Raw genomic sequence first — 12,520 nt, 5'->3', positions numbered from 1 at the left:
CCTACAGAACAGAGTAGAACTGCCCCATAGAGTTGCCAAGGCTGTAAATCTTTACAGAAGCAGACTGCCACATCTTTCTCCTGTGGAATGGCTGGTGGGTTTGAACTGCTGACCTTTTGGTTAGCAGCTGAGCGCTTTAACCACTGTGCTTCCAAGGCTCCCCTGGCTAAATAACTGATTGGCACTGCCAGGCTAGCTTGATAGCCAGGTCAAAGAGCTCGCCTCTAGGTAGTGAGAGAGATAATCGGATTATGTCCGTTCTAGCTGAGCAGGCCTGGGGAATTTAAGATGCACAGTCTCAGCAAGCCCTCAGAGGTCATTGTCTTCCAGGAAGCCATACAGTCCTGGAGTATCTCTGCCCGAAGAGCTCTTCGAGCTCATGGGCTCGTACCCATTTTTCTGTTTTTTACCTTCTGCCTATCTTGAATCTTGCCCTGATGACATCAGCCATCCTGATACCAGCTGCCTTTTCCAACCTATGTCCTTCCTGGTCTCCGCTCGCTCCTTATGTGGTTTCCTCCCCTGAACTGAGCCAGGTCTGAACTCAGATACTAGCCACATCCTCCACTTGCCCTTCCCACTGGCAGGGATTAAAGCTTCCTCCAAGCGAGAAAGTCCATCCTCATTTCACTTGCAAAGTAGCAAGACTTTTTTTTTTAAAAAAAAAAATGAAGTCTATACTTCCAGAAAAGCTTCATTTAGTTAAATTCCAAAGGAAAAAAATGAAATTTTTATTGAAATTGTGTTAGATTTTTAGTTTAATTTGAGGAGAATCGAGATCTTTACCATATTGTCTTTCTACCAAAAAGCCTGATGTGCCTTTAAAATGAATTTCATTTTTCTTTTATGCCCCTCTGTATTATTTTTTGAATCACATTTTTATACATTTCCTTTTAGGTTAACTCTTAGGTATTTTATCTTTATTCCTATTTTGAATATATCTTATTTTTCCATTATGTTTATTTGCCATTATATCATATATTGATTATATATAGGAAAGGCAGTAATTTTTTATACTCTTTCAGTCTGAATAAAGTAACTTACTAGTTTTCATTTATTTATTCATTAAATATTTACTGAGCACCCACTCTAGGGCAGGAATTATAACAAGATAAGCTCAATCCCTTCACTTAGGAGCGTATAGCCTAGCAGCCCAGGCTGATGTTAAACATTTATTCAGTCACCATTGTGATAAGCACCACAAAGGTGAAGTGTGTGTGACAGGGAGGCCTTGTCTAGGCAGATGTCAGCTGGAGGTGGGGGTGGGGGGTGGTGGCTGTGGAAGTTTCCATGAGGAAGTGGCATTAAAGCAGACACCTGAAGGATGAGAAGGAGCCAGGCAGAAGGAAGGATCTGGGGAAGGTGCTGAGGGGTGTGGGGGTAAAGTATGGTTGAAGAACTGAAAGGAGGCAGCGGAGGATGTGTAAAGAGAAAGGGGGAAGGTGCAGCGATGAACTGGAGAAGTAGGCATGGCCTTATCTACCATGTGAAAGTTCTAGACATGTCCCTGGAGCAATGAGAAACCACTGAAGGGGATTCAGCAAACGAGTTCAGTAGTCGTGTTTATGTAGACAGTCTCTCTGGACGATCTGCAGCATGGAAAATGTTCTGGTGATGGGAGTAAGAGATCATGGACTCGAATGCAGTTGAGAGGGAAAGCAAAGGTGGGATGGGCAGGACATGCAGGAGGTAGAATGGATGGAACTTGGTGACTGATTGGATATGGTGGGGAGGCAGTCAGAAAGAGGTTGACCTATAGGTTTCTGGCTGGTGGTACCATTCCTAAGGTTTGGATCACTGAATTTGGGGAAAAGTCCACAAGGTTGATTGGTTCTCTTGTTTTTTCTAGACTAGACCACCAATTTTCTGTATGTACTGATAAATGTCTACAATTCTTACTGATCACATTGATTAATTTTCACATATTACACTTTGGTAAAAACCTAACTTTTCTGAATAGAGAATTGTATTCTTGGAGTATGTGTTCTCAATTCATCCCATTACCCTCTGCTACACAGTGTCGTTTCTAGCTGCTGTAACTGGGCCACCCCAATCCTCTTGGTTCCCATGCAGCCCAGAAGCCTGTGGGAAGGACTTCTCTCCTGGGGTGAGCTCATCATTCCTTCCTCAGTGGGGGGAGTGGTCTGACGCTCATGCCTTCCCATGCAGGTGTCTGATAACCCCGTGGCCATTGTGCCAGCCCAGTACATCTGTGCCCCGGACAGCAAGCACACATTTCTTGCTGCCCCTGCACAGCTCCTGCTTGAGAAGTTCCTCCAGTACCACAGCCACCACTTCTTCCCCCTCTCCCTGAAGAATTACAACCACCCTGTGTTGTCAGTCGACTGCTACCTTAACCTGGGATCTCAGGTAACTTTTCGAGGGTCACTGTCAAATCCATAAATCAGAGAAAGTCTTAAAACAGACGAACCAGACTCCAGGGCTCTAAGTTATAGCTACTCGACTGCTTTGCTTCAGGTCCTTACCCCATTTTATAGATGATGAAATTAAGGCCGAGAGTTTAAGTGGGTTGCCCAAGTATAATAAGTTGGGACTCAAACCCAATTCAGATGCCAAAATGTTTGATTTTCAAGTGAGTTAATGTGTAGATAAATCTCGCTAAATCACTTTTGAATTGATTTTAAGGATGTAGATTTGGAAATAACATTAAAATAATGTTTTTAGTTCCCAGAAAGCTTTGAGTTTGAGCAAGCAGTTAATGTTTACTAGATTCAAGCTCCTGGTGTGATGATGTTGACTAACTCACGGAAAGCAATGCTTTCTCTTGGATTCCTTCTTTTTCAGATTTCTGTTTGTTACGTGAGCTCCAGGCCCCACTCTTTAAACATCAGCAGCTCTGACTTGATGTTTAGTGGACTCCTGTTGTACCTCTGTGACTCTTTTGTGGGAGCTAGCTTTTTGAAAAAGTTTCATTTTCTGAAAGGTAACATATAATACCCTTACCCTGGACCTTGACTTCAGTGCTTGTAGTCTCCTGGTGCCTCTGAGTAGGTGACCTTTGGTTTTAGTCCTGATTTGCCAAGGAGCGAACTTGGGCCCAGAGAGGGAATGTGACTGCCCTGATCATTCTGGAAAGCACATACAGCTGGAATTGGGTCTGGGGTCTCCTTACTCCCAGGCCAGCTTATCTTTCCCCGTACTTGTTCAGATAGAGACGAGACACATGCCCTTTCTTTTAGCTGAATAGCAGGTATTTTCAATGTTTGTGTCCTTTTTCAGTCCACATCCTTAACATCAGGGCCCAGCGCTCCTTAGACAGTTCTCCATCCTGGTGGATGTGTTCTCCCTCCTCGCCTTGGGGCACCACGTGCTCCTTTGCTCTTGCTCTACCTTTATCCTTCTGTAGCTGTTTTCATGCTAGAGTGGTTGAGAGTGACAAACTGTCAGTCTATGTGAGTTTAAAAAATTATTTCCAATCCTGCTCAGATCCCTAATTGATCTTTAGTTTTCTTTTTTGTTATTTACTCTGACCTTCCTTTGTAGCAGCTATTTAGGGAGCACCATCAGTATATAAGGCCTTGGGAAATGTTAAGGTTTCTACCACAGCCTCTCCCCTCAGGAAGAGGAGAGAGGATAGGTTAGGTAGATAAGAAAGAAGGGATAAGAGGGGCGGGGAGGAAGGGAGGGAAGTAAAAAACATGATTGATGTGTGCTAGGGGTTCGGAGGAGGGAGAATCTGCATGGCTGGGCATGTGGGGAAAGGTAGGAGGTGCACCAGGCCTGGATGGGTGAAGAAGGTGGGATTAAGCTGTGGGTGGGGTGGGGCAAGGTGGGGTGAAATAAGGACTGGAGCTGTAAACACTTGGTTTGTGATCAGGCCAGTCTTATCTCCTTCCATTTCTCCTCCTCTATTCAGTTCTTTTTCAGCTTTCATTCTGCCTCCATGTTTTCTCATCTGCCAAATAACAATAACACTTTGTATCTTGCTAAGATGATAAAGCATTACACAAGAAACAAGACAGACTTAGACATCTGGTTCTTCCCTCCCAAACAGCATCATATTGTCATATTGTGTTATTGCAAGGAGCGTTCAGACAGTAGCGTTCTGTTTGATAAACTCATCTTTTCTCTTCATCCGTCTTCTACACATCTGGCCACGTAGGTGCAACCTTGTGTGTGATCTGCCAGGATCGGAACTCACTCCGCCAGACAGTTGTCCGCCTTGAGCTGGAAGACGAGTGGCAGTTCCGACTGCGTGATGAATTCCAGACTGCCAATGCGAAGGAAGACAGACCTCTCTTTTTTCTGACTGGAAGACACATCTGAGGGAGACATCGGCAGACTTTCTGGAAGAGTGGAGGGTGCGGAACTCTCCTTGAGGCTAAAGGAAGTCCTAGAACCACAGGTGTTTGAACTGGAATGGGTCCTAGAGACTGTACTTCTCAGGGGACCAAGGCCCAGAGATGGATGGTGACTAACTGGAGACGACAAAGGGCCAGTTGATGGTGAGTGGGAATGCAAACCCAAGCCTCTTGAGTTCTGGGCCAGAGCTTTTCCTACCTTACCACACTGCCCTGGGCTATTTTGAAACCACTTTTGAAGAGCAAATGTTCGTCTCTTATTACGTCATTCATATGCTTCCATGGACAAGCCTGCATTTTCTCTTAGTCTTGAAGAATCCCTCTTACATTATCTTGTAGGGGTACCAATATTTCAGACAATGAATATGATTTCAGCCAAGGAGGTTTTCCTGTAATCTACTGCAAAGCAATATTCCAAAAGAACATTTTAACTGTAAAGGCTGGAGACAAGAAAAACTAAGAATTAAATAATTCTCACATAATGAGAATTATTTAATTGCCTACAAGTTTGCTTTTTTAGAAACTAGCCCAAAGGTGTCAAATTTAATAAGGAAAAAACAAATTGTTTTACTTTAGAGCAAATACGATTCTATTAAAATAGTCTAGGGTAAATACCCTGCCTCTTAGAAAGGGCAAAGGTGAAAAGAAGCTTCCTTTAAAACCAAAAGGGTTTTAGAAAGGAAATTAGGGTTACAGAGGTTGACCTACTTAAAAAATAGAATTTGCCTTACAAAGGAAAGAGGACCAAATTGCTTACTTAAAATAAACAATAAACAACCAAAGTGATATATAAAATAGTTGATAAGAACTAGGCTCACGACTATAATTTATTGAAGCTGAGTTTCAGCTCCTTAAGTAGCTTGCTTTCGCTTATTAATGATTAGTTTCTTCAGGAGATTCTTACCTGACCAGAGAGGAAGTGGAACACAAGAGGGAAGAAAGCAGGGACGTTCCATTTTCTCCCCTGGTCATATGCCTACCAGAATGGTTTTTCAACTGACATTTTAGAATGCCAACTATAGGCTGGGCATTGGGCCAGGTGCTTTTACATTTATTATCTTATTTCATCCTTTCAAAAACCTTGGGTGTTTGGAACCACTCTCCTCATTTGAAAGATGAGAAGATTGAGATGCAGAGAATGTATCGCACCCAAGATCACACATCTGGAAAGAAGTAGAAGCATCATCCAAACTCCTGGTTTCTGGACTCCAGAGCCCATGTCCCTCCCCTCACCCCCCACCCTCCATACCACACTGCTTTGGAATGCCTTATAACTGAAGGAACATTTCAAAGATACAGGACTGCTCAGCTTATGGTTTCAAATTCATAAATTAGTCATCAGACTGCTTCCTTATACGTCCATTTTAGACATTTATAAGCACTCAAATGGATAAGAATCCAAGAAGAAATTATTTTAAAAGATGATGCCAAAGAGTTAATACCAATCTTTTTTTTTTTTTTCCTATGAAAAAAAAGTCCATGAGTATAAAAGATTTAGATCAGTGTTTATAAAATGATCACTTTGTATATGTCAGTATTCCTATTTTGGAATAAAAAACTTACCTTCTTTAGTTATATTTGTCTTTTGTAAATAACAGCTTTTGTTCACTTCTCAGCATTTTATTAGTTAATTTAAACTTGGAAAAAAACTAATGTTCTTGTCTGTTTCAAACGTAAAAATAAAAGGTATAATGCAGTTATTGTTTCTTTTCTGGGTATTAATTGCATTGTTTTAAGAGAAAGTAGTGTGGCCAGTGATCTCCAGGAGTCACCTGCTTAAAATCTCATGGCATGACAGAGAAGACATTTTTGAAGGGAAGTAAGAATAAATCCATTAACAGTAGGGGTATACTAACATGTTGAGGAATTCCTGAAAGAGAAAAAAGGTCGAATTGTATAGAAAAGCAAAAACAGAGGGAGCCACAGCTCAAAATGTGAGAGAAGCCTGCCACAAAGGAAGGATGGTTTTAGGGGGGCTCTGGACTTCAGGGTGGATAAAGAAGCTGGAAGGGGACCTGACACATTTGCCAGGATGGTTAACGGGGGAACTGGTTTGCAGCAGGTAGGCCATTTGATTCCTTGCATTTCTTCCTACTATACTCGCTATACTACACCCCTCTGGCTAAGGCTAAAGCAGAGACGTTGGGAACCCAAGCAGGAAGGAGTAGGGCATGGGGAAGCCAGACCTTTGTGAAGACAAGCTATAGGCATCCCCCCTCCACATCATGTCCCGTACCCCATAATCACTTGAGGCAATTTATAGTAAATAGAAGAAGCAGGCAGACACAAACTCCCTAGTACAAAAATAAACACTCAACCAAGACTCATAAAAAATGTAAGAAACACTACCTCCTTAAAGAGTTGATAAAGCAAACAATCGTAAAAAGCAAGTATAATTAAAATAGAAAGAAATGAGGTTATATCCAGGGAAAAAAAGACCAACTACAGATTTTGGCAATTAAAACTAAAAACCTCAATAGGTGGGTGAAATAGCTAGACAAGATGAGTGAGCACTTGAAGCTTAGGAAGTCCCCATAAAAGCAACAACAACAAAAAAAAGGATTTTCATGATCTGTGCTAACACCTTTGCTTTGCACATCAGCCATTTTGGCCCCCTTGAACACTGCCATACAGGTGCCCACCAGAGGTGTAACTAGGGTATGCCAGGTGTGGCAGGTATTCCACCAGTCCTGGGGGTGTGGCATCACTGAGCAGTTCCTGTTAACCCGCTATGGCCAATGACGTATCTATGGAAAATGGTGCCTATTGAAAGCACTGAAATTGTGCCCGTAACCAAACATCTGACACCCCTCGTTTAGATAACTTTACCATAATATCAGCTCAGAAATACAAACCAAGCTCGTTACTCTTTTAATTAACACCTTGCCGTCCTTGAGGAAGGACGTTGGGCCATACTGGGCTAATAGAAGCTGCACGGTGGCACCACGCACACACCCAGGGCCAGTGAAATACCCTAGGTACACCAGTAGTTTTTTTAAAAAACCACCTCAGGTCTTGCTGTTTCCTTGGCTCGCCCTCACATCCACTCGAACCACTCTGTCACTTCCTTTGGCCCTTACTATGCAAAGGTCACCTCCTCAATAGGGCCATCCCTGATCAGGTACCTAACCCAAAAAAACCGAACCCACTGCTGTGGAGTCAATTCTGACTCATAGCAACCCTATATGACAGAGTAGAACTGCCCTATAGGACTTCCATGGCTGTAATCTTTAGGGAGCAGACTGCCACATCTTTCTCCCACAGAGTGGCTGGTAGGTTCGAACCACTGACCTTTTGGTTAGCAGCGAGTGCTTTAACCACTGCGCTACCAGGGGTCCTCAATCAGGTACCTACTAACATAATACATTTTACTTGTTGTTTTTTCTGCCTTATCCATGAAAGTAGTTTTGTAAGACACATTCACTGCTGTATCCCCAGAGCCTTGATCATGCCTAGCACACAGTAGATGCTCATTAAATGCCACTGAATGAATGAATGAAACTAAAATCTTAGATAATCTTAACATGGGAGCTCAGCGTGGGGGTAGTTGGTGATACAGGAGCAGAGAAAATAAGGAGTAAAATTGAGCAAAAATTTCTTATTGGGGCAGGAATGATTAACATGGTAGTGGAAAAGAAACATTTAATAGTTTATTAAACATTTACGGAAACCACTAGAAGATAAGAAACAGGATGTCCAACATCTAAAGCATTAAAAGGAAAAAAAACAATGACAAATCAGTCCAATATAAGTCAAGAACAGTTTGGGGAGGAGAGAAACAACAAGAAAGCTTGGTAAATAGAAACAAAATTAGCTGGCAGGAACAGATTCAAACATATCAATTATAAACATAAATGGATTAAATTCACTGAATAATAGATTGAGGCTCTCAGATTGGATTAAGAAAGCTAACCTGAATGTTGTTGTTAGTGGCCTTTGAGTTGATTCCAACTCATGGCGACCCCATGTGTGCAGAGTAGAACTGTGCTCTATGGGTTTTCAAGGCTATGACCTTTCAAAAGCAGATTTGTCAGGCCTGTCTCCCTAGGCACTGCAGGTTGAGTTCCAACTGCCAACCTTTGACTAGTAGTTGAGCACTTAAATGTTTGTACCACTCAAGGGACCTTTAATCAGAATATGATTTAATATTTTTTTAAAAAATGAACAAAGAAATTTTAAGTTAAAATTACAAAGTTATGCCCAAGGGATAATATGGTTACAAAGTTGTGTAGATATCACAACACTGCTATGAAATATATAAAGCAAAAACTGTTAGAAATATGAGAAGAGATGGGCAAATTCCGTAATCATAAATGGACACTAATACATCTCTCAAAAACAGAGAAAGGAGACCAATAGAAACGAGAGTGGAATGACAAAGTAACAAGTTTGAACTAAACTAATTAACTTTGAAAGAAGAGAGAATTCTTGTGTTATAAAAGCTATTCCAGAGCATTGGAAAATATGGAAGTCTGTAATTCTGCAAGGCCAAAAAATCTAAAACCAGATAAAAATAATAAATAAACAAAAAATGAAACTATAATCCCTTAAAATACCAGGGTCTAGCTTCTTCCTTTTTTTTTTTTTTTTTTTACGGAATGCTTTTTTTTTTAACTACATCTACAGTTTATTTTACAGCTATTCATATATTCAGATTTATCTAAAGTTTTTAAATTTATATTTCCAGGGTAATTATTTCATAAAAATGTTCAAATTCTCTGGCATAAATTTAAAGTTCTATTCTTATAATTAAAATCTGTTTACTAGCTTTGTTTAAGTTTCTTATTTTTAATATTTTCTATGTTTTCTCATTTTCTTCGCAAATCTTGTCAAAGATTTATTTCTTTTATTGAACTTTTCAAAGAATAAACTTTTGGCTATAAGTTTATGTCTACTTTGCACTATTGTTTTCAATTTCATTAATGTCTGCTTCCATCTTCATTAATTCAAGAGTTATGATCCAAACCAAACAGTAAAACTCAACTACAAGGGTCAGAGTGGCTTGGACTATGAGTATATGTTTAATGACTTCATGAATGTTGTCTTCCTCAACCATCTGGCTGCACAAATGCTTTTCTTCTTCTTTTCCTTCTGCTTCTTTTTCTTTTCTTTCTTACTTTCCTTTTTGGTTTAAAACAACAGATATTTATTGTCTCACACTTCTAGAGGCCAGAAGTCTGAAATCAAGGTATCCGCAGGGCGGCACTCCCTCTGAAGACTCTGCAGATTGCATTACTCCAGTCTCTGCCTGTCTTCACATGGCCTCTCCTCTTTACTTCTGTGCTCCGCTCACCCATGATTTTCTGATGGGCCTAGTAATTAGGATCCGAGGGTAGTTCCCAAAGAAAAAAAAATCCCCTGGATATTTTCAGCAGTTTAAGAGCTGTTACAATAAAGGAATTATGCCCCAGGAAGCAACATTTATATAGATGTAGAGGTTCTCATGGCTGGATGTGACAGTGGAGAGGCTATGGAATTTGAAATTAGGAGACTTGTGTTTATGCCTTGAGTCCTTGGCCAAATCAGTCAGCTCCTCTGAGACTCTGTTAGCTACAAAACGAGCATCCCTGAGTTAGCAAACATGTTTGAGCACCTACTATGTGCCAAGCATTTTAAGGTGATTAAATACTGATTATTTGATCCACGTAACAACTCTGTGAAACATATTTGTGACCATTTTACAGAAGATAAAACAGGCTCACAGGTTAAATGACTTGTCTGGAATTACACAGCTAGTAAGTGACAAAGCGAACCTAGATTCATGCCTGCAGGGGGTAGGTTCTGCACTAAGTCTGTTTTTAAAAGAAAAATCATTGTTATTGCTGTTGAGTTGGCTGTGACTTATGGCGACCTTCTGTATAACAGAAGGAAGCATTGCTTGGTCCTGTGCCAGCTTCATGATCATAGGTATGTTTGAGTCCATTGTTGTCGCTATTATCTGTATTCATAATGTCATTTAAGTCTTAAAACACAGGGAATAGTTGTAAGGACATCTATTTTACAGATGGGGAAATGAGGACCAAGCAGGTTTTAAGGAACTTGCTTAAGTCCCACAGCTAATAAGTGACAGAGGCAGGATGCGTCCTCAGAATTCACTCGTTTGACCCCAGACTCCAGCTCTTTAACCAATACTCAGTGCCACCACTGGGGACAACAGCAGAGAGAACTCAATTTCTATTTTTAATTTGTTATTTAGAAATTAGACAATATTATATCAAAAAATGTTTAAAAACCAGGTTTCAGAGTCCTTTCCCCCAGATATTTTGAGTGTCTGCTGCATGCCAGGCTTTTTTATGTTCAGATGATGGGGATGAAGAGAACGAACCCCACCCCTATTCTCAAGTTTCTCATGCTCCTTAGCAAAGCCGCCATTTTCATTTTTAAGTGCTCTGTTCCAAACCTGTTCCCTGAATATATATGATTTGTACATAATATCATAATTATTGTATTCTATTTTTCAGTTAATATTGCAATGATCGTATGCTTACGTTGCTAAAGAAGTTTTATACTTACTGTTTGTTAAAGGTGGCCTAATATTTTGAGATTCACTCCATCCTTCATGTTGGACCTTTAGTTATTATCTTTCCCATCACCCTCTGGGGAAGCAGCATGACACAGAGGTGGAACACCCTGCTCCCAAGTCCCACGTCTGAGTTCCAATCCTCAGGTTACTGAGTAGTAGGAGAAGAACCTTACTGAACTTCTCTTTGCTTCCATTTCCCTACATATAAAAAGGCAGTGACAATAATACTATTTTACATGCAGAGCTGTTGGGAGGATTAGATGTGGTAAGCTATTCATACTTAGTCCAGTACCTACTAGCACTGCCTCCAAAAAGTGTTGTAATAAACCTCTGTGTACACAGATGAGATTTTTACCTTCTTTGATGAGAATGATTTAAAAAAAACAAAAACAAAAACAAAAAAAACTCCTGGAGTTGAATTACAAGATCTAAGTTTTTGAACATTTTTGTTTCTCTCAAAATTTACTGCCAATTTGCTTTCCAAAAGGGTTATTCAATTTATTCTCCCTCCAGTGTCTGAGCAAATTTATCTCACCCAATTTCTGGCAGTGATATTTGCTGTCATTGAAGTTTTTTATTAATGTATTAACTAGAAAGTGTTGCATCACTATTTTTTAATTGTTGTTTCTTTAGGAACTCTTGGGGTAGACACATTTGCTCTTGTGTGTTTCTTGGTCTTTGAAGTCTTGGTGTTTTACTTAATGATTTGCATGAGATTTTTGAATAATATATAAAGTAACTATCATTCCTTCTCAGATTGTTTTCTCCACCTGTTTTCCTTTCAATTTTGGTTCTGTTGTCTTTCACTGTGCTTCAGTAACAAGTAGCAGAGAGTGTGTCTCTTATTAATACGGCCTTCTGCAAGGAAGTTTTGCCGTGTTTGGGCTCTAGAATGATGATGATGCCATCTTAGTTCTCTAGTGCTGCTATAACAGAAATACCACAAGTGGATAGCTTTAACAAACAGAAAATTATTCTCTAACAGTTCAGAAGGCTAGAAGTCCAAATTCAGGGAGCCAGCTCCAGGGGAAGGCTTTCTCTTTCTGTTGGCTCTGGGGGAAGGTCTTTGTCATCAACCTTTCCCTGGTCTAGGAGCTTCTCAGTGTAGAGACCCCAGGTGCAAGGGGTGTGCTCCACTCCTGGCTCTTCTTGCTTGGTGGTAATGAGGTTGCTATTTCTCTGCTCTCTCCTCTCTCCTTTTGCCTCTTATAAGATAAAAGGTGATACAGGCCACACCCCAGGGAAACTTCCCTTACACGCCAGTGTAGGCCCTCCTTGAAGAGGTATGTGGTCACCTGCCTCTGGCCTTCCCTTCAGGGCTCTGGGGCTAGGAGCTGGAGAATAACCACATCCCCATTATGCAGAACCCACTCCCAAAATGCAGGCTGCATTTCTAGCGTGTGCCCTTCTCTTCCTCTTTGCTGCAGTTGCCTATCTTCCTTTGTCCATCCTGTCTTCTCATCTCAACAGTCCGGGTATATGTGCGTGTGGGGTGTGTGAATGTGATGAGTGTGCGGGAGCACTAGCATGGGAGTGAGGGAGGGTTGGGTGATGGTGGGTCAGGAGGTAGACAGAGTTCAGGGAAACAGAAACATAGCTAATAAGAAAGAACCTCTTTTTGGTGTTTCCATTTTGCTCCTCTCATTTCTCTTCCTACTCCCTCCCAAACCTTTGG

General features: G+C 40.9%; 1 protein-coding gene across 1 annotated transcript in view; it reads left to right on the top strand.

Moving 5' to 3' along the window:
* Positions 1-4,287, top strand: part of GREB1 (growth regulating estrogen receptor binding 1) — a 104,598-nt gene extending 100,311 nt beyond the window's left edge. The window contains exons 30-32 of the mRNA XM_004373051.1: positions 2,170-2,370; positions 2,806-2,944; positions 4,124-4,287. Of these exons, the coding sequence (XP_004373108.1) occupies positions 2,170-2,370; positions 2,806-2,944; positions 4,124-4,287 (504 nt within the window). The remainder of the gene's footprint in view (positions 1-2,169; positions 2,371-2,805; positions 2,945-4,123) is intronic.
* The last annotated feature ends 8,233 nt before the right edge of the window (positions 4,288-12,520 follow it).

Source organism: Trichechus manatus, unplaced genomic scaffold (assembly GCF_000243295.1).
Source record: "Trichechus manatus latirostris isolate Lorelei unplaced genomic scaffold, TriManLat1.0 scaffold00023, whole genome shotgun sequence".
In the NCBI taxonomy this organism is placed as follows: Eukaryota; Metazoa; Chordata; class Mammalia; order Sirenia; family Trichechidae; genus Trichechus; species Trichechus manatus.
Note: the sequence above shows the minus strand (reverse complement) of the source record. Positions and strands in the feature narration are given on the sequence as shown.